The following is a 21148-nucleotide window of genomic DNA, read 5'->3' as shown; positions in this document are numbered from 1 at the left end:
TGAGCCCCATGACTCTGTTCACCCCCCCCCCCACCAGATGGAGCGGCAGCGCCTTGCTCGAGAGAAGCAGATGAGGGAGGAGGCTGAGCGCACAAGGGATGAGTTGGAGAGGAGGCTGTTGCAGATGAAAGAAGAAGCAACAATGGCCAACGAAGCACTGGTGATTTCTGGGGGAGTCTGGGTCCTAGGAGGCTACATGGGGATTCCCTCGAGGTTTGGGAATTAGGTAGGCCTCCTGAGGACCACAGATCAGTAAGATTTGCTTTGACATTTCAGCTGAAAAAAAAAAAATCGGTGCCTTTTCTTTCCATCCATGTTGGCAGAGGCAGATTCAGGTGGAGTTCACTGGCGGCCAAGCTCCATTTCCCTGAGTCTTGCCTTTAAAGTAGGGCCTCTCTGCCAACCCTTGGGGCCAAATCACCCTCTGATGGGAGCTGTCCTGTGCCTCAGAGGACAGTTAGCAGTGTCCCTGACCCCTACCCACTAGATGCCATTAGCACCACCTTACCCTTGATTTGTGACAATCAAAAACGTCTCCAGACATTGTTACCTGTCTCCCACTGGTTTGAACCACAGATTCAAAGGGAAAAGCCTCAGCTCAAGTGGTTACCAAAAAGGTGCTTTCTCATTGCTCCCCATGGGTGGAATTTTCTGAAAAGTTGAGGGTTTGGCCATCTGGCCCTTGCCAGAGTGTCATCTGATGGGATGTTCAGTGGCAGAGCCCCAGGGAATCCAAGGCTCTGGTTCTTGCTGATCTCAGTGTCTGAGGCCAGATCTGGGTGGGATGACAGGCACATGATCGATCCCCATCCCAGCTGACAATGCCCTTCTTTCCAGATGCGGTCCGAGGAGACAGCAGACCTGTTGGCGGAAAAGGCCCAAATCACTGAGGAGGAGGCAAAACTCCTGGCACAGAAGGCCGCAGAGGCTGAACAGGAAATGCAGCGCATCAAGGCCACAGCCATTCGGACAGAGGAAGAGAAGCGCCTGATGGAGCAGAAGGTGCTGGAGGCTGAGGTGCTGGCACTGAAGATGGCTGAGGAGTCAGAGAGGAGGTTAGAGGTGGGGAGTCTGGGGCGCTGGGGCCCAGGCGAGGGGCTGTTCAATCATAGCCTGGCCCTGAGGCAGAGCCTCACTGCACTCGTCCACAGGCTGCTTCTACATCTTCGGGGGTGGCGGGGGAGGGGGGAAGGCTCCTCCCTTGACAGGTTGGTGAGGACTGGTGTGGGCTTTGGGGGCTGGGTTAGTGGAAGGGCTCAGGAACATGGTTCTCTTGTCCGGTGGACCTCTGGTCATGCTTGTGTCTGTGATAATCCGCCATCCCTCTGGTAGCCATGTTTGCAGGAACGCCGTCAAACACGTCTGCATACTGCTTTTAGCTGAGGAGCTGTAAGAAGGCTCTTCTTACATTTAAAAAATGTGGTTCTTTTCCGTTTTCGTTTAGGGGACATGTGGGGAGACAGCAGCTATTTACCTGTAACGAAATAACGAGGAACCTGCTCCCCTTGAGCCATTCTTGGTGCTCAGGCTCCTGAGGCAGATGGGAGGGGAGGGCCAGGATCCTCTCTGTGGCCAAGATGTGCCAGCTCATGACCAGGTTGAAGGATGGAACTGTAGTCTCTACTTTTCAAAGACTATTCTAGGCTCTAGATTGTTCTGGTCCTGCAGCCTTCAGATAAACACTGGCACATTCCCCACAGCATTTGGCTCTGTTGATTTAGAACACTTGAATTTGGCTTTTTGCTACCAAGGTGCATTCACTATAGTTTCCTCTCTGCTTTCTGCATGTTGTTCTGGGAATATAGTTCTTTGTTTCCTGCCCTGTCCCAGGCCCCTTTCTTTCTGTGTGTGGGTCACTTCCCCCCAGTCTGGTGCATGTTGGGCCTGGCCCCCTGGGTCCTGTGTCTTGCAGGGTGAGGGGCGAGGCCTGAGGGCATTACTGCTCATCTTCTTGCCTGAGGTTGGCCCTGGGCCTGCAGTTGTTTTACTCGGGTGCTGTGAGGAATCCACTCTCACATCCCGCCCTTCGTGATCGGATATAAGACCTTTGATTCATACATTATACCTTCGCCCAGCTCACTCTCACCCAGACATTAAGCAGAGGAAGCTGCTGACCCCTCCCCCCTCCTCTCCCTCTACCAGTTGCAAAGGTTTGAACTTGACTTCTTCCCAGCGGTTTCCCTGCTCTTCCCATTTAGATTTACCATTGCAGTGAATAGTACTCAGGAATGTTGTCCTTGCTTTGGAAGTTCTGATGCTCATGTCAGTGTCCCCCCACCCACTGGCCTTATTTGCCTGATCTGGTGCCATCATCAGGGTTAACTCACATCCCTCCTCTCCAGGGGGACTATGGGAACAGGGCTCTCTTTTTTCCAGCTGTCACCTTCGTGGAGCTGATGGCTCCTCCTTTCCTTGCAGGGCCAAGGAGGCGGATCAGTTAAAGCAGGACCTGCAGGAGGCCCGCGAGGCAGAGCGAAGAGCTAAGCAAAAGCTCCTGGAAATCACCACCAAGCCCACATACCCGGTGAGCCTGTCTGGGGGCTGCCAGCCTGCAGCTGCTTCAGACCTTGTAGCCTTCCCTTCCCTCCCAGCCCTTCGGTTCCCCTGGTCCTGCCACAACAGAATGAGTGATGCCGAGGGCCTACAGCTGGGGAAGGGGTAGCATGCCTGGTCTGCCATTGGCCTTGGACTAGTCACCTCTCTGGTTGCCTAGCTGGCTGGCAATGGGGCCTTTCCTATCTCTGAAATGTTTTTCTTATCCTTTTTTAAAAAAGTTTATTCGTTTATTATTTCTGACAGAGAGCAAGAGCGAGAGAGTGAAAAGCAAAAGCAGGGGAGGGGCAGAGAGAGGGAGACACAGGATCCAAGGTAGGCTCCAGGCTCTGAGCTGTCAGCATGGAGCCCAACATGGGGTTTGAACTCACGAACAATGAGATAATGACCTGAGCCGAAGTCAGATGCTTAACTGACTGAGCCACCTAGGTGCCCCAGGCTTTTCTTATTCTAAATAATAGGGTGCCAAATCATTCTCCAGAGATGATAGCTACTTATGCTGCTGCTTTTTTTTTTTGAGAGAGTGAGGTCACAAGTGAGTGAGGGGCAGAGAGAGAGAAAAGTGGGGCTCGCATGGGGCTCGTGTTTTACCAGAAGCGGGTTCATGTTCACCCAGTGTGGGACTCGAACTGATAAACTGTGAGATCATGACCTGAGCCAAAGACAGATGCCACTCAGGCACCTGAGACCATAGCTTCTTGATGCCACACTGAATGTAATCTTCAACTACCTCTGTATAACAGTATACCATCATTGTAGTCCTGGGCAGGGGTACCCTGTATACCTCCGGGTAAACTATTGCCATGTGAGAACCATTTTCCAAACTCAATTTTGGGACAAGGAGGCAGACTTTAATTAAACAGGGTCACACCATGAATAGACAAGCCTTTTCCCTTCCCTTCCTCTGTGCACTCAGTTCAGCAAACTGTTCTGTTCCATATAGTACCAGGTACCTGGTGGCTCAATTGGTTAAGCATCCAACTCTTGGTTTCAGCTCAGGTCATGATCTCACAGTTTTGTGGGTTCATGCCCCATGTCGGGCTCTGCTGCAGCATGGAGCTTGCTTGGGATTCTCTCTCTCTCTCTCTCTCTCTCTCTCTCTCTCTCTCTCTGTCCTTCCCCTGCCTCTGTCTCTCTCAAGTAAATAAATAAACTTAAAAAAAAAATAATAATGCCAAGCAGATGCAGAGTCTGTATACAGATAGGGTGCACAGGGGCCTGGAGGAGAACATAGCCCAGCTTTAGGGGCAGGAGAGGCATAGGATGGTACCTGCGCTGGCTCTCAAAGGGTAAGGATGAACCAGCCAGGTAGGAAAGAGACTGTAGGGTAGTCTCAGACAGTGCACAGGTGTGTACACTGCACACTCACATGGTATGCAGCCAAGAGGCACACAGGGCACAGACGCATAAGCTGCCCAGGGGTTGAGGTGGAGGGAAGTGTGAGCGGTTTGCTATTGTCCTCTGTTCTGGTTATCTCTTACTGTGTGACAGGCCACCCCCCAAGCCAGCCATATAGCTCAAAATAACCATTCGTTATTCTCTCATGGCTCAGTGCATTGATTGGGCCCATGGTCCTTCCCCAGAATCTCTGAGGTGGTTGCAGACACCAGCTGGGACTGGAGTTGTCTGAGGGCTCATCTGCGCTGGGCACCTGAGATACAAGTGACTTTAAAATAAATACTTGAGCGGGACGCCTGGCTAGTTCAGTAGGCAAAGCATGCAACTCTTGGTCTAAAAATAGGTAGGTAGATAGATAGAAAGAATAAAACAAAGCAGACACTGGAGCAAACTTCATATGCTCTTCAAATAGTAAATAAATAAGTCCTGGAGGACCTCATTGGTATCCCTTTTAAATTTTTTTTTTAAATGTTTTATTTATTTCTGAGAGAGAGAGAGAGACAGTGTGAGCAGGGGAGGGTCAGAGAGAGAGGGAGACACAGAATCCAAAGCAGGCTCCAGGCTCTGAGCTAGCTGTCAGCACAGAGCCCGACGCAGAGCTCGAACCCATGAACCATAAGATCATGACCTGAGCCGAAGTCAGATGCTCAACCAACTGAGCCACCCAAGCGCCCCAGTATCAGCCTTTTATGCATATTTCGTGGTATGGGTGGATTGTAATTCATCTAAGCAGTCCCCTGTGGATGGGTATTTAGTCTGTTTTCTTCTCCAGTTGTGGACAAAACTGTGGAAAATATCCCTGAGAATAAATCTTTGCACATACAGCGAATGTACTGGTAGGATAAATTGTCATATATAGAACCATGGGGTCAGCTTTTCTATCGAGATGCCCTCCACAGAGGTTGTTTGTACTAGTGTCTGTTCTCACCCACAGTGCAGCACTCAGCGCCCATCTTTTCGGAGATTTTGATGAGGTATAACATCAATACAGGGAAGTGCCCAAATTATAACTGTACAGCTTGATGAATTCTCGCAAACTCAACACACCCATGCACCCAGCACCCAAATCAGAAAACAGAACGTTCTAGTGCCCCAGAAGCCCCCTCTCAGCACCACCTTCAACACCCACGCAGACAGTCTGCCTCAGGTCTTGTCATCATTGCAGATGAGCGCTCTGGGCCTCTGCTCTTTCCCAGACGCTGTCCCAGACTCAGCCAAGGATCCAAGGGTGACAGAGAGGCAGATCCTGCCTTTAGGAAACTTGCCAACAGTAAAAGAAGAAGACGCACCCAAAAGGGATTTTTTTACAGGGTGGAGTTAGGGAAGTGCCACCACAGAACCAGAAACACAGTGTTAGCGCATAGCAAAGAAAAGAGTTGCCATCTGGCCGAGAGGGATCTAGAAAGGCTTTGGTGAGAAAGCCTAGTATTTGAGAAGGGCCTTGAAAGTGAGGTGGTGTATAGGGAGAGGAACGGTTTAAGCAAAGGAGCAGAAACATTGACGTTCATGATCCGATACGGCAGACGGTAGGAGAAGCTGGGGAAGTAGACTGGGGCCATCTTCAGATGACCCTTTGATCTGGGATGAGAAAGTCCTCAAACCTAATCGCTTTGCCCTCTGCTTCAAGCCCTACTCTGGCTCCATCTTCCAAATCCAAGCCCCTCAGCATGCAGGGCAGCCCCTTGTGGTCCCGGCCCTCCCACCCACCTCACCACACCGGTGTCGTAGACCCTCAGCATTCTCGCTGAGCGTCTCTGCCCTGCCCAGTGCCGTGCCTCTCACCTGGCAAGTCTTTTCTTCTGGCATAGCCTCCGCTGCCAGCAGAAGCAGATCTCTTCTAGCATACCTCCAGCTCCCGGCCTCTCTTCCCTCCCTGGCTGTAGTGCCTGCCTGACTTAACCGGGATGATCTGTGAGCACCTTTGTTTACTGAACAGTACTGTCAGCTGCTCAGAGCCAGGGACCCTGCCTTGTTCTTTGCATCTCCAGCTCCTAGCCTGGGGCCTGAGGGCTTCCTCAACAAAGAAGTGGGAGTTTGTGTTTAATTTGGCTGAGCCTGAAGAGCTGGCAAAGGTTTGAGGGGAGAGGAATGATTTGCCTGGATTTGCAGTCTTTGGGGCTGATCTCCTGGCAGCAGCCAGTGTGGGTAGATGGGGAACAGGAGAGACCAGGGTAACAGTGGTGACATGAGGCCATGGTGGTGCTGGGAGGCAGGGCCTGAGCTGTGCCCCCTGTCTCTGTGGCTGCTGGAGGGTCGGTCATTAACACAGCAGTGATTTATCACTGTTCCCATAGAACCCGAACCTCCTAACCAGACATTTCTTATTCATAGCCCATGAACCCAATTCCAGCACCCCTGCCTCCTGACATACCAAGCTTCAACCTCATTGGTGACAGCCTGTCTTTCGACTTCAAGGATACTGACATGAAGCGGCTTTCCATGGAGATAGAGAAAGAAAAGTATGTAGTCCCCCTGACCTCTGTGCCCCCAGCCGGTGAGCTAGAGTGGGGCCATCTGGGCTTGGGGAAAGTGGAGGGTCGTCACAAGCATCTGTCACTAGCGCCTGCAGGGCTTGCCCTGTTCCCACCCTCTGGAGGAAGAATTTCCTCATCAGAAATGAATGAGTGTCCTCATCAGGACATCACACCAGCATCCAGCCTTCCAGGATAATAGTGATATATGATTGGTGACCTGGAGTTTATGGGGCTCAAAACCTCCCCTACAGTCTCGGACTGGTTGTCCGGGATCTCTGAGTCAGTTAGACTGCTGTTCACATGGTGATAGAGCACATGGTAATGTTCTAACAAAGTAACAGAACACGCTTCCTAGCTGTGTCCTCTGGCAGCCTAGATCTGCGGCACTTCCCATGTCTAGAACAAGGGTCAGAGAAGAAACTCAGGCTCAAGGCGGAGGAAAGCAAACATCCAGGTCAGGCCAGCCCTGCTGCCTGGGGCAGCTCCGAGCTGAGCCCCCACATGCCCTGTTCACAGTGGCTTCTGCTGTGTTCTCCTTCCTTTCATGGTTGGTGGAAGTGGAGCCGAGGTGGAAAGAAGAAGAAATCTGAGGTTCCCTCAGATTCCCAACCATACATCAATTGGCCAGTCATGCCACAGCTTGCTGGAGAACCATCACAAAAGTGACTGTGTGCTGAATGCATGGGTGTCTAGGATTTTTTTCTTTTAATGTTTATTTTTGAGAGAGAGAGACAGAGTGAGAGCGAGTGAAGGGCAGAGTGAGGGGGAAACAAAACCTGAAGCAGGCTCTAGGCTCTGAGCTGTCAGCACAGAGCCCATTGTAGGGCTTGAACTCACGAACTACGAGATCATGACCTGAGCCGAAATCGTACACTTAACCAACTAAACCAACAGGCGCCCCTGGGTGTCTGGGCTTTTTAACATTTATTTATTTTTGAGAGAGAGAGATAGAGCACAAGGCAGGGAAGGGCAGAGAGAGACAGAGACACAGAATCCAAAGCAGGCTTCAGGCTCTGAGCTGTCAGTTCTGAGCTGTCAGCACAAAGTCTGACACGGGGCTCGAATTCATGAACCATGAGATCATGACCTGAGCTGAAGTCGGATGCTTAACCAACTGAGCCACTCAGGTGCCCCATGTCTGGGCTTTGTCTCATTTCATTCCTAGTAACTAACATCAAACTGACATCAGAGGTAGGTTTTGGTGTGCCATTTATGAGAACACAGATCTGGAGTGTTTAATGAACTCACTCAACATCACACAGCTGATGAGAACCAGGATTCAGCTCTAAGCCTGTCTGAGGCTATGTGCTTTCACCTTGTACAGTATCCTTGGGAGAGCTCTCGGGACAGTGACTCCTTGGAGCTCAGGGTGAGCAACCACGAGCCTCTCCGTGGTATCTGCCGTCCAAGTTCATCCTCCAGCCTTTCTCCATTGACCAGGCATAGTAAGCATTTTGTGGTTGTGATCGGGGAGAGGCTACATCCTGTTCTGTGTTCTGCTTTTTTATAGCTTGTATTTTCTTATCGCCTATGCATGTGACATTACCATGCACCTGACAGAGTCCATATACTAGCCATGGGAATCACTGCAGAATGTTCCTTAGTTTTTAGTTGCCTGGTTTGCCTGGCCTTAACTTCATAGTTGGACATTTTGAGGATGATTTCCTCATTCCAGATTTTCACCATTATAGATACAGTGTATCTAACTGCAGGTGGTGGTGGGAATCTTTTTCTTCCTGAAGTTGGCTGAGCAGACTTCCATTCTCTTTTGGAGATAATGTCCCCAAACATGTGGCCACGGCCTGCAGAAGAGGTCACTTGAATAGAATCACTTAGCCAAGAAGGGCCAAGAGAAGGAGATTGTTTGGGATGCCAGGAGTCTTGATTCATGTGTTACTTGGGCAGAATTAAAAGCTATCTGCTGTAACAGGTATTTGTAGAGTACTTTAGGAGAGTTTACCAAAGGGCTTTCCTACACTTTATTTTATTTAATTCTGACCACAGCCCTGGGTTTATTACCCTAATCTCATGGACAGGGAAACAGATTCAGACCTGTTTAGTGATTGGCCCAGGCTCCCACGGCCCGAGAGTGTCTGAGCAGAGACGTGATGGACTCCGTCCAGACTGCAGACCCTGGGTCCCATGTCTCACTGTTGCTGAAGCCATGACGCACCGTGTCCTCTTGCCGGCAGAGTGGAGTACATGGAGAAGAGCAAGCATTTGCAGGAGCAGCTCAATGAACTCAAGACTGAGATTGAGGCCTTGAAACTCAAAGAGAGGGAGACAGCCTTGGATATTCTGCACAGTGAGAACTCCGACCGGGGTGGCACCAGCAGCAAGCACAACACCATCAAAAAGGTACCCGAGTCTCCTGTCTTTCACTGATCAGGACAGTCATTAATGAAACATGAGGTTGGCATCTGGTTTCCTGAGTAGCCAGGTCGTTAGACTGTTTATCATTTTTTATACGTACTTGGTTGAGGAAATTTTTTAACTCACGCCAGAAAGGAAATTTAATCTGCCAGTGACTGTGAACCCATTGGCTTGATGGAAGGGGAGCCTGTGTTAAAAGCTCTGATGAAATGAATCACTGTTACGAGATGGATTTTGATCCATCATTTAGCAGTAAAGCGATTCTGTCTTTTAAGCCAAGGGGAGTTCTGCCCAGGGAGCTGCCTTACTTCATGAGAAAGCAAAATGAAACAGAGGTTTTTGAGAATGGACTCTCCCTCTAGTCTTTTTGGGTTTTTAAGTGGCAAGAACTGTTTTAAAAACCCTGTTCTTGCTTTAAAGAAACCAAATTCTGAATTTTTAACTTTCTTCATATTTAACAGGAAGTGTCTAGAAGAACCTTAATGTTTTAAAAGGTGAGACTTCATTTATGTTGCTAGCAGTTTCAGATCATTCTCTGCTGATATTTTGAGCATTCAGCTTTAGAGAAGGTTAAATTCCATAAATATCAGCCCGAGAGTGTGCTTCTCTCTTATTGGGCAAAGCAGAAACAGCCTCTCCTGCTGGTTTGCTCCTGACTTATAGCCCAGGGTCAGGCTAATAACTGTAAAAGAGGTGTCATTGAGATGAGACTGTTCGTTGAGTTTAGATCATGATAGCTTACATAAGTTTATTTTTTACTCTGTACCTTATTCTTTAAAGTGGTCTCCCAGGTATCTGTTTTCAGTAGTTAAGCTGCATCTGAAAACTCCAAGGGTTCTGTAGCTACTTGCCATTGCCAATGGGTACAGTTGGGAGCCTCGAATTCCCTCTCTGTACTCCAGTTAGTATTGGCATCAGGTAGAGAATTCCTTTTAATAGCATAACTGTAAAGGAAAGGCCTTTCCCCGTTCCACATTCTTCTTTCCTCTGGCTTCCGTTATTTATGGGGTTTCCCTTCCAAAACTAAATTATTAAATACTTAGCGAAAGGGGAGCTAAAAGTGGAGCCTCAGCCAGTGAGCCGAGAAGTAATATGATGACTGGACCAGTGAGCCAGTCAGCCCTTGAAGGAGCTGCCTTCGGTGCCCCGACCCCCGACCCCTGCTCCCGTCCCCAGGCTCCTCATCTGGGAACATGGGAAGGTCTCATCTTTGCTGCTGCTGCCGTGAGCTGGGCCCTCAGCCACAGGAACCTGCAGGGCAGAAAGCTGGAAAGACCTGTTTCCAGGCCATAAAAACAAACAAATGAAATCACTTGTCACTATTTCAGGCCTGTCTGAGCATTTTGCAAATGGCACATGTGGCATTTGTTGATATCACAGGGTATGTTTTTGTTTTTCTTCATTTTATTTTGCTGGTTTAGCCTCAAGCCCAAGGCAGAAGACCTATCTGCATTTGAGCCCTCAAAGTAGGTTATTCCCAGGTACTCTGTATGTGGTGATGGTACTACCCTCTGTGATACTAACCCATGCATGAGCTTGCCTGTCTCTGTCCCTGGGCCATGCCGAGCCCTCCTGAGGGCAGGTGGTGCTGGGTCCTGGCCGCAGCATGCTTTGAGTCTGAGAGCAGGCGTCCACCCCTGGGGCCAGACCAGCCTCCAGGGGTCCAGAAGGCTACCTCGTTCTGAAGAGCATGTCGTGGGGCTGTAGGACCGGCTGTCTATCACATCTTGTGTCATCGTTGGGCTGGGGATGGTTATGGCTTCTTGTCCAGTGAGGTCTGTCTAAAAGTCCTTTGTCTCAGTGGCATAGTCCTTAGATAAATAGCCCTAGCATGGAAATGGTGTCTTTAACTCAGATCAAGACCTTTCATGTGGTGACAGCTTCTGAAGACACATGGTCATACCTGGCCATGGAATGAAGGAGCTGTCCACACTCACTCATTTGCCTTTAGAGCCTCCCCTTTCTGTACACATCCACTTTCTTTCCAAGTCAAGCAAACCAGCAGCACAGTGGTCTGATCTGTGGCCCATCTAAGTGGACCATCTGTCTGTCAGTCCTCTAAAGGTCGTCTTTGCTTCAACTCCTCCACAGCCTGGGGCAGAGTTGTGGTCAGCATGAACTCACATTGGGACAGTCACTGGCACCCAACAGATGAGCAGTCACTGATTGTTGAGTGAATTAATGGAGTGATTGCTGCCTTCCTTGTGTGACAGTTCATCACCCTCCCAATATGCCTCAGCAGCGGAGAGAATTTATTATGCCCAGTAATAACATAGCATCCTGTCTCTGCTCCTCACCTAATCCCCAGCGGTACGCTAGCCAGTGGGCCCACTGACACCTGACAGTCGCATAGGATGTATCCTTTGGTGTCCTCACCACAGTTTCTGCTGTTAGAGTAAAATAAGCTCATTGGAAGCTTTCTACCAAAAAGTGAGATCTGGCATAAGATAGACCTTATTTGTGGTTGTTATGCAAGCAAGAGAGGTTAGCTATTAAAGTCCCAGATGGATCTCATTATAAGATGGATTCTGTCAGTGGTTCCACTAACCCATAGCCTGAACCCCAATTTGTGTGTGACACTTTTATATAGTGGGCTCCTATTTCTTCAGCTTTTATACCACACATTGGCATCGGACGCCCTGACACCAAGCAGTGCGTGCTCTAAGCAGGGCAGTATGATCAACGTGGAATTGGACAGGCCAGGAGGATTGTCCGTTCAAGCGGCGACCCCATGGTGCCCAGAGGACCCTGGGGTGGATCCACTTTGGTTTTCTGGACTTTGGGGCTAGTGCAGGGTCCAGCAGAAAATCCCTTTTTGTGTCAGCCTGTGCTGTCAGCCATTCCTGCTGATGACCATACCATTCCACCTTGATATGGTTTCATCTGTCTTTTTTCTGTAATGATTCAGAACGTTTCGATTCTTCAGGGGCCTGATTTTGACCGCCAGTTCTCACTGAGCTCTTATTATAGACAAATGAGTTTTGATTTGTAGTCAGATTTGTACTGCTCTGAGGACATTTACAGAGCCTTTTTTTTTCTTTTTAATGTCTTGATGTGAACTTGTTTTCAAAGCAGGCTGCCAGATTCCAGTTAATCAAGAATTCTGATTACTCAAGGGCTAACAAAAGAATGGACTTGGCTTTTAATAATAGCTGGACTTATCTCAGCATTACTAGATCAAATAGTGGCAGTTTTTGCTACACTTGAAGCTTGATTCCCTTTCCATTTTCTGGACTTTGGTGGTCCCCGGGGCCAGTGACCAAGCCTGACGAGCAGCCACCTGCCTGTGCTGGAGTAGCTCTGGGGCTGTGCCTGCTGCAATCTGGGCCAAACTGAGCCTATTGAAGAGAAGCACCACTGTGGTCTGTGGAAGTGTGGGCACCTACAGTGTGAAGGTCAGAGCTCCATCTACAAAGTCTAGGACAAGAAATACAGAGGCTGGTGGTGCCCTGGAGAGTTTCCAGTGTCCTGAGAGCCCATTAATCTTGGTTCAAACCAGCCTGCATTGATTTTTGTTTCGTTTTTAATGTTTTCTGATCATAGATTTCTTCAAGAAAAGAATGAATGGTTCTACGTACCTATCACAACCCAGGCGTGTTCCTTCTCCTCACCTTCAGTACTTCCCTGCCTCGCCACGAGGTCCCAGTGTCCGACACTGTATCCGTAGCACCCTCACTTAAGCTAATTCCAGGGATTTACCCTTGGGCTCAGGGATTAGTTATCACGTTCCCTTAGGAATGCCAAGAGGCTGTCCTGTCTGGTTAACTGAGGTTACCACTGCTCTGCTGCTTGTTTTCTCTATAACTCTTACTTTTTCTTAAAGCCCAGTGTTCTCACCTGTAAAAAGTGAATAAGACAGTCCTTAACCCCCAGGACTGTTAGAAGGATTAAAAGAGGTAATACACCTCTTTTACACAGGAAGAGCTCAGCAAAGAGTTTCTGTGTGTTTGGAGGTAAAAACTTTGAAAAAACCAGAATTAACATCACTGGTTATTTTGCTATCTGATTTGAGTTTGCAAGGGTATATTTTGCTCCTCCTGCCAATCTTAACCCCCCACATTTCCACTCCCCCCCCCCTTCCCGCCACCACCACCACTGATAATCAGTGCCAACTGGTTTGGCATTTGCATGTGACTCAGAGTGGCACCTAGTGATCAAGAGCCGCTCTTAAGAACCTAGATTCATTTCATTCTCGGGGAGCGACAGCAACACATACTTCTGGCCTCTGAGTCTTTTGAGTGAGGGAGTGAGGTCCGGCACTGAGGCTGGAGTGAAGGGGACACGGGTGTTGTGGGCTTCAGAGCCACAGAGCCTAGGAGGTGAGCTGTGGCCAGCTGTGCCACACATTTTGGAGGTGAAGATGCAGTGCCAGAACTTGTACATTTTGAGGTCTTGTTTTCATCCCCTCTCAGGGGAGAGGTTTCACTCCCCCATCCTGAGCTGGTCTGAGTGCCAGCAAACTTGTCATTGTTTTTGTGCCCATGATCTCCAAGGGAGCACAGAATTTCAAAGGAAATTGACAAAGGACAAATCATGAGGGCTGTGGAGCTTAGAAAGCTTATTTTATTAGTAAACAGTTTGAACCATCAAGGTCCAGCTGTGGTTTCTGCTGGTGGAGGAACAGGAGTGAGGAGCCTTGACAGTTCTCTGAAGCTCTAGCCGCCGCTTGGATCCGGAAGACATAAAAGTCCAATGTCATCTTCAATTTGTGCGGACTCCCCTTGGAGATGCAGGGCTGGCGAAGTGAAGTAGAACACTTACAACACCGGGGAAGTGATAAATCACAGGGCGGGATTGAATATGCGTGAAAGGCTTCTCCCACAATTAAAACAAACGGCCAGAGCCTCCTTGGTGACCTCTGGTCGCCCGCCTCAAAGAGGGTTCTGATTAGTTTCTGATGCTTGTATGTGGTTAATGTGTTCAGCCCTTCTGTGACCCCGGTCACCAGACCCGAGTTGACTCTGCCTGCTTTGGAAACTGGCATTCTCTGGTGCAGCATCCTCTGCCCTGACTTAAAGGCAGCGCGCACTGGCTCCCAGCTCCAGAACCTCTCTTTTGTTGTTGTTGAAGGGTGATAGAGGCAGGAGGGGTGAAGAGAAGAATGGGGGATGGGAGTGGGGTGGGAACAAGGATTAGCAAGGAGCAGCAGCACTCAGGTGTGGATAGAAAACGCATTGAAGAGATTGCAATGGCGAACTCTTCCCTGCTCTGTGCAAAGCACAGTGAAAGCATTGGGAGGCACAGGCTGGTCTCAGGGAGCCTGCTCTTCCTGGATGCGACGCCTGGGCTCATCCCCGAAGGCCACCCTTACCTTACACGTGCCCCACCCAGCTAGATGTCCAGGTGCCTCTCAGCTGGGAGGGCCTACCATTCTCTTGCTTGTTTCTGGAAGCTCTCTAGATAGAAGATTCTGCCAGCCTCTTTTCCGAAAGACCACGACCTAGTTCCTCTTCTTAGGAGACTTTACCCAGTCAAGCAGTTGCCCTTTGGGGAGGCGTTGGAGAGCCTACAAAACCTGCTTTGCCCTCTTAGGATGTTTTACAACCATTTGGAAGTGCCTAGGAACATTATTGGGCCTTATTTGAGGCAGTAAAACATCCCATTTGGTCCCTCAGCACCGAAGATGTGTTTCAGTGCAGGCTTCCTCCAACACCTGATTTGTTACTGCAACAGTGGGAGGGAAGAGACAGGATGCAAACTCATTCTGCGGGCTCGAGGTTCTGTTCTTATGATCCTTGCCGTGATTTCCCTTCTGATATTGGCAATTTGAAAATGACATCAGCGTGCCTGCACCTTTTTGCTGAGGTACTCAGTGCTCAGAGTACTCTGTAGCTATGAGTTTGTCTCTACCTGCCCAGTGAAGTGAATCAGGCTGATTAGTCCATTTTCCAGGTGAAGGGACGGAGTAGCAAAGGGCCCTGCCAGCATCACATGGGCAGCTTGAGACATGCACACGCCAGTTTCCAGGCATCTTCCTGCTTTAGGTCCCTAAAAGATCAATATACAAAAGAGACCCTCTGGGCTTTCCCTGGTAGATTTCTCTCTAGAGCAGATAAAGGAGCTAACAACAAATTCAATTCATTAATTGGAATGGACTTGGCCTTTCATGCCACCTCTGCTTAGGGATAAGTGTGTGCACAGCTCTCCCTGTGCACATCACCAGATGGCATTTGGGTGCAAGCCGTCACTAGCAAGACGGCAGAAACGCTTCACGAGTGTACAGCAACTGTCCCCCTTCCCCGGCCTGCCCCCTCCTTGGCTCCGATTCCAAAGGGGGGTTGTTGATCACACCTCAAACCAAAGATTACGTTGGAATTTGCGGCTGCCGATTTGGCTGTCACCTTTCTGCTCCAGAGTTGGCTTTCTCCTGATGGATCCCAGCACCAGAGAATCCGCATGTCCTTTTGAATCTGTGCCCTCCCCCGCTCCTTCATTTTCAATATGGAGTGGTGGAAGGGAAGTGTAACATGATTTTAGGGCTTGCATTTCAATTCCACTGCATTTTTATGGGACAAGCAGAGTCTCAGCGCCTGGAGTTATTAGGTTAGTATCTAAAATGGGTTCAGCACTCTGGGTCTTATTGTTTAAAATGAATTAGACGGCCCCCTCCCACCTTCCTTTCTCCTCTCTAGGGATGCGTGGATTGAGGCAAGGCCCCCGGAGACTAGTTGGAGGAATTCTGGTGCTCTGATTAGTTTTGTTCTCCCAGCTTAATTGTAGAGCTTCCTTTCTCTCGTCATTGATAGCCGAAGTGGCTCTGTCCTGCCCACCCCCACGCCACCCCTTTTTGCTTTAAGAACAAGATTATCACAATGTGGCCTTGTGAATCAATTTTCTCTATGTGCTGATGAAAGTGTAATTCATTCTTAATCAAGCAGCCTTGCTGCTGCAGGCTCTGTGCCGGAATACATTTAGTTACCCTCCCATCACTTTGGGAAATGATTCCCCCAAAAGGACTTTTAGAGGAGGGCTGGAAGGAGAGTTGGCAGCAGGCCTGGTGCTGTCTTTTTCCAGCAGGGGGCACTCTTGGGAATGATGCTGGAGGATCCTTTGTAGCTGGCCGCATTCCCACCCTCCTCCCCGCTGAGAGGGATTGGGGAGCCTGGTGCTTGTCACAGGTGCCTTCCAGGCTTGCTGTCTCTAGGCCCTGGAGCCATTTCTCAGGAGTGGGCAGGTGCCAGATCATTGTGTCTTGATGTGCTGCCTGAAATGCTTGCCCAGTATAGTGTGCAGGCCAGAGTTAGGGAGACCCTGCTGGGCACTGGGTCCTGTGTAGACTGGAGAGGAGCCAGCCTCTTGTCTTTTTAAGGAGACAGATATGTCTCCCGGATCTGAGCTGGTTGAGATTGGGTGGATGTGTCTGTGTGGTCACACCACACACAGTTGTGATAGCTTGAAGAGGTGTAGCTCTGCCAAGTAGCTCCCTCTCCTGCCCTTTCACAGCCTGGTGGCTGTCACAGACAACTGGCAGTTTGATGGACAAGTGCACAGGAGGAGAGGCGACTCTGCCAGGCTTATGGCATCGTTGCTGGGCAGGACAAAGGGGCCAGGCCCAACAGGTGGATCAGAGCCCCCATAAGATAAAGACCAAGCTGTATAGATCTGCAGCAGAGAAAGCAGAGGAAGTTTGTCTCCTCAGAAAGGAATTGGATTAGTGACAGACTTGAACAGCCGGTTCAGTCAAGAGAGAACTTAATTCCTCCTGTATTATTCACACGGCTGATTTTAATCAGATGTGAAGAGACAGCTGGAAGAGAGAAGCGGGTCATCCCAGTGCCTGGTGAGGAAACTTCATGTTCTTTTAGTCATCTTTAGGGAACTGGCAAGAGCACGACGGGATGGAGGCTTTGTGCAAGGCTGGTGTGGTTCCCGCAGGAGCTGTGCGGGACTGCCGGGAGCCCCAGCGTTGGCCCTGGTCTGGATTCAGTGTGAGTTTTGAACGGTGCATGGCAGGCACGGTCACTAGTCGTGTCCAGGCAGAGCTCTAGCCACTTGTCCTCAGAAGGAATCAGAGAAGGTGGACCAGATTCAGGAGGTCCCACAATGATGTAGCCATTGTCCCCAAGGCCCTGCTTGTCTATCCGTGTCCCAGGCTTTTCCGCTTCACCACCTACTGAAATTCAGAGGAGACTCTTCACAGACAAGATTGGAGCTAGGCCATAGCAGTGTGGTCATGGATCCCACACCGCGTGTCCTCGGAGAATTCCATTTGCTTCTAGAAGCACCGCCGCTCCCACCCCCAGCAGGTCAGGCTAGAGGGTGCAGAGGGTTATTGTCGGATCGCCAAAGAGAGTGCAGGGTTGGGGGGGATTGGGAAGACTGGCTTCAGTTCTCACAGTGTGCCCTGCAGGAGGTGAGGGCCTTTGTCAGGCCATCTCCATGGCACCTTTGCTGTGCTGTGGGGAGAGAGCCGGGCCTGTCGCTGTGTCAGAAGGCAGACCAAACACTGAGACGGGCTCCTACACCTTAGGGCATGGAGGGCGGCAGGGAAACCCGGACGCTTGTCAGCTGATTTCCATGAGCACACAAAGACCCACAGAGCCAGTGTGTTTTATGAAGGACTCGCTTTGTGCCATTTCCTCTGAGCCCTCCCCTTCTCTCTTAGGAATACCCCTGCCTGTAGCTGTACCGTAAACGTGACAGTCAGTGAGCTTTCTAGAAACAGCAGGTGGTGACAGATCCCACAGGTGAGAGGAGCCAGGCCGAGTGCAGCTTGGCAGATGCCGTTGGCGGTGCCTGGGGGGCCCTCCTGACCTCTGCCCCGGGCTTCTCAGTACCCGCCCGGAGCAGACCCTCCTCTCACCGCCTGCTTCCCCCCCCTGCTTTCCTGCACAAGCACAGGGAGAGCTGGCCGGCTCCAGAGGAGGACATCTTGATGTCTAAGATAAAGGATGTGCTGAGGGGGAGCAGGCAGAGGCTGTGGTGGGAACTGGAAGGGTTCCAGACGCAGACAGTGCACTTGTGTGGTGATTTCCCCTGACAGCAGGGTCCTGATGGAATTAGGACCTCCAGGAATCACACGGTAGAGGTAAACGGCGGGAGCAGTGGTATCCAGCTCTGCCTGTGGGTGCGGTGGGAGGCCCCCGGTGTCCTCAGCGTTGGCAGTCACGTCAGCCACCTCTGTTGGGTTGGTCTGCCTGCCCCTGTAGCAGCCTAGCGCCTTATGGAGGATCGTGGTGCTCTCTCCTCTTGCCGAGGCCACATGTCTCCGGTGCTTTCCTCCTTCTACATGGCCAGAGTATTTGACTCCGCTCCAAACCTGTCATAGGGCTGGGGTACCACTTCTGCTCTTGTGAGATAAGAGGTCAGGCCGAGCCCCTGCTGGCAGCGTGGGGTGGGGGTCGGGGAAGCATCTTGCCCACCCAAAGAGGGTTTTGCATCCCAATGAACACATGCTTGAGTAACTGGAATCTGGCGCTGCCAGAGCTGCCAAAACCTTCCCCTGGCACCTCGAGGGGACGGCCAACACGCAGCTCGGGTAGAGGATCCAGGAATTCTTGGAGCCAACACTGTACAAATGAGCAGAAGGCTCTCAGAGACCCCCACAGGCCGGGCTTCCTGCCTAGGGAAGTGGCCAGGCCTCTCGGGGCCTTCCTCTCGCCCTGCCTCAGAGGCCACAATGGCCAGCATGGCGCATGCCCCTGCCTTCTCCTGTGGCCCCTCTAGCCTGCACTCCGCCCTGCGTCCCCCTCCCCCGGAAGGAGAGGAGCCAGAGCGGGGGTTCGGGGAAGAAACGTGATGCTGCGATTGGTGCTGGCAGCTGTTGGGTTCTCCGTGAGCATCAGGCATGGTGCTGACTGCTTCGCGGCGCCTCCTGGTTACCCTGCACATCCCCCTGTGAGGAAGGAGTGCCACTGCCCCCACTTCACTGTAGGCACAGTGAGTGAGTGACCTGCCCAGGACCACCCAGCTGGTCAGCGGCTTTGGGTCAGGCAGTGTGGCTGGGCCTATCTGTGACTCAGTGTGTGGAAGGGCTGTGCGCATCTCCCTGTCCCCTGTTGGTGCCCCACCTCCCTAAGGAGCCTGCCAGAAGTCTTCTCTGGGAGCGTGGAAGAAACCTAAGCGGAGACATTGGGTTTCACACCTTTTGATTTAAACTCTCCCGCAAGAAGATTTTGTCCCAATGATTCCTAGGTTCTCTTTCTTTCCCGGTTACCATCATGGGTCCCATTATCACAGCACATAACCCCCGACCCTTCTCCTCTGACTGCATCCAAACTTGGCTCCCTTCTAGAGGGAGTTCCATTTAAGTAAAGAAATGAAAGCTCTCTCCATTCCCATTAGAGCTGGGCTTTCCAGAGGGCTTCTGAAATTGGTTCCACTGACAAAGACAGCCCAGCCACTTCCCTGCACTCAGCTTGTTAGTCAGGAACTTCAAGGCCACGAGATTTGGCAGGGTTTAAAGAGCCAGCTCTCAAGCTGTCTTGTTTGAGCGCACTGACGCCGCCTGTGTTTGATGGAGAAGGGATCGGTTTTGAGCTTCCCTCCCCCACCCTTTAGAGAGGCTAGATGGTACCAAGGACTTTTAGATTTCGAGACTGCCAGAGGTCCAGGGAATGGGCCAGACCATCCAGTCCACTTCCATGATTTAACTCCAGAGGAAAGAGGCTCAGAGAGGTCAAGGGTGTCCACTGAGGCCACACAGCGAGGACAGAAGAGAATTAGTGCCTGGACTTTCTCAGCCTTGTGCCCAGACCTTCTCAGCCTTTCCCATGCATCACACCATTTCTCTAGCGCCTGCATCTTACTCACTCAACAAACATTGTTTGAGCTGCTACTAGGTATGAAGCAGTAAGCTAAGTGGGTTTGGAGGATATGAAGATGAACAGTATGTGCTCTGTATCCCCCTTCCCTGAAAATCCTCCTTTGCAAAGTCCAGGAGCTGGATGTGGAATACACAGTCTCACCCAAATAGGTGATTTCAGGAGGGGAGCAGGTGCTAGAGAGGGCCCGTGCTGGATGCTTCTGTTTGGGGAGATCCTGGGAGGTGGCATACAGAGTCTCAGGCACTGGGGGTTCAGCATTTCTGGAGGGTCACAGATTCTAGTGCCTTTTCTACCATGCCAAGAGCTCAACCCCTGCTCTCCCCTGCCTGTTTACATCTTCCCAGCCCTGTGCTTCATAGGACAGCATCCCTCCTGGGAAGGTCTTACAGTTTCCAGACAGAGGACTGCCCCTTGGGGACTCTCCCCCTTGCCCAAACCAGCCCCAACCAGAAAGCTCATTGCCTCCCAGCTTGTAGATGGAAACCCCCTGTGAGTTGCCAGGTCATAGGCAAGTCTGCTCTAGGGCCACCTGGAGAGCCAGGAGTGGGAGGGACACGCTCCTCCTTGTCTGACACAGGCCTGCTTTGCCTGGGGCTTGCGCTGCCAAGCCAGTCCTCTGAGCCCTGGGGGGGACGAGCATCCCAGGCTGACAGCACCGCAGACGGGGCCCCACAGAGGCATCCTAGAGACTCTGGTAGACGAAAATGTGAGAATCTCTTACAGTGTCCAGGGAGCTCCTGCTCTCTGTGAAAAGACGACATTGATGACATTTTCCTGCTGACATCCTTCTGTCCACCAGCCATCCCTCCTGGCATGTCCTCATTTGTCACTTCCTAATTTGAGTTCTTGGGCAAATCTGGAAACTTATTTGGGATCAGCCGGCAGCTTCTTGAATGTCTTATCTGAGCAGCCCTCCCTTTCGCTCCAAACCAGCCCTGAGGTTAGTCCCCAAGGCAGGACAAACCAGCCCTGAGGTTAGTCCCCAAGGCAGGACAGCACCTGTCGTGAAAGCAGAAATCCAGCCCCCTCTCAACTTCTTCTCTGCTTCCTTGCAGCTCACCTTGCAGAGCGCCAAGTCTCGAGTGGCCTTCTTTGAAGAGCTCTAGCAGGTGCCCAGCCAGCCCAGGATCTGTTACATCTGCTGCTCCCGGCACCAGAGGGATGGGTCAGACACCGTGGGAGTCGTCGTATGTGGGTTGGCTGGGAGCTTCCATGGGAGCTCTGGAACTTTCCCCAGCTGAGTGGAGAGCCCAACCCCCTTCATGTGCAATTGCCTTGAACTGTGACCTGCAGAGAGCTCTCTCTGGTGGGGTTCTAGTTCTTTTTAAAACATTTTAAAGAAGTATTTGTCTTTCCTCATCTAATGCGGGGTTCCCAACTTCCTTTGTCAAAGGCACCCTGAGGTCTGTGTCTCACTGTCCAGTGCCGACCTCCCCAGCCCTGGGCCCTGGGCAGTGGCTGTAGGGGGTGAAGTGCACAGGCGCCCTGGAGACAGGGACGTGGGTGCCACCGCCCTCACCCCACCCTGGGCTCCAGAACGTTCATCTCCACTGGTGAGGAACTGGCATGCGAAGAAGTGTGGCC

General features: G+C 51.0%; 1 protein-coding gene across 7 annotated transcripts in view; it reads left to right on the top strand.

Moving 5' to 3' along the window:
* Positions 1-20906, top strand: part of NF2 (NF2, moesin-ezrin-radixin like (MERLIN) tumor suppressor) — an 85657-nt gene extending 64751 nt beyond the window's left edge. For 4 of the 7 annotated variants that reach the window (XM_077761635.1, XM_077761633.1, XM_077761630.1 and 1 more), the window contains 6 exons: positions 38-160; positions 838-1055; positions 2419-2524; positions 6283-6410; positions 8618-8783; positions 20620-20906. In XM_077761635.1, coding sequence (XP_077617761.1) covers positions 38-160; positions 838-1055; positions 2419-2524; positions 6283-6410; positions 8618-8783; positions 20620-20670 — 792 coding nt within the window. In that variant the 3' untranslated portion in view covers positions 20671-20906. Of the gene's footprint in view, positions 1-37; positions 161-837; positions 1056-2418; positions 2525-6282; positions 6411-8617; positions 8784-10219; positions 10333-20619 lie in introns of those variants that run through there. The other 3 variants (XM_077761634.1, XM_077761631.1, XM_077761636.1) reach the window with 2 other exon arrangements.
* Positions 20907-21148: the final 242 nt, after the last annotated feature.

This window comes from Crocuta crocuta, unplaced genomic scaffold (assembly GCF_008692635.1).
Source record: "Crocuta crocuta isolate KB4526 unplaced genomic scaffold, BGI_CrCroc_1.0 scaffold348, whole genome shotgun sequence".
NCBI classification, from domain to species: domain Eukaryota; kingdom Metazoa; phylum Chordata; class Mammalia; order Carnivora; family Hyaenidae; genus Crocuta; species Crocuta crocuta.
Note: the sequence above shows the minus strand (reverse complement) of the source record. Positions and strands in the feature narration are given on the sequence as shown.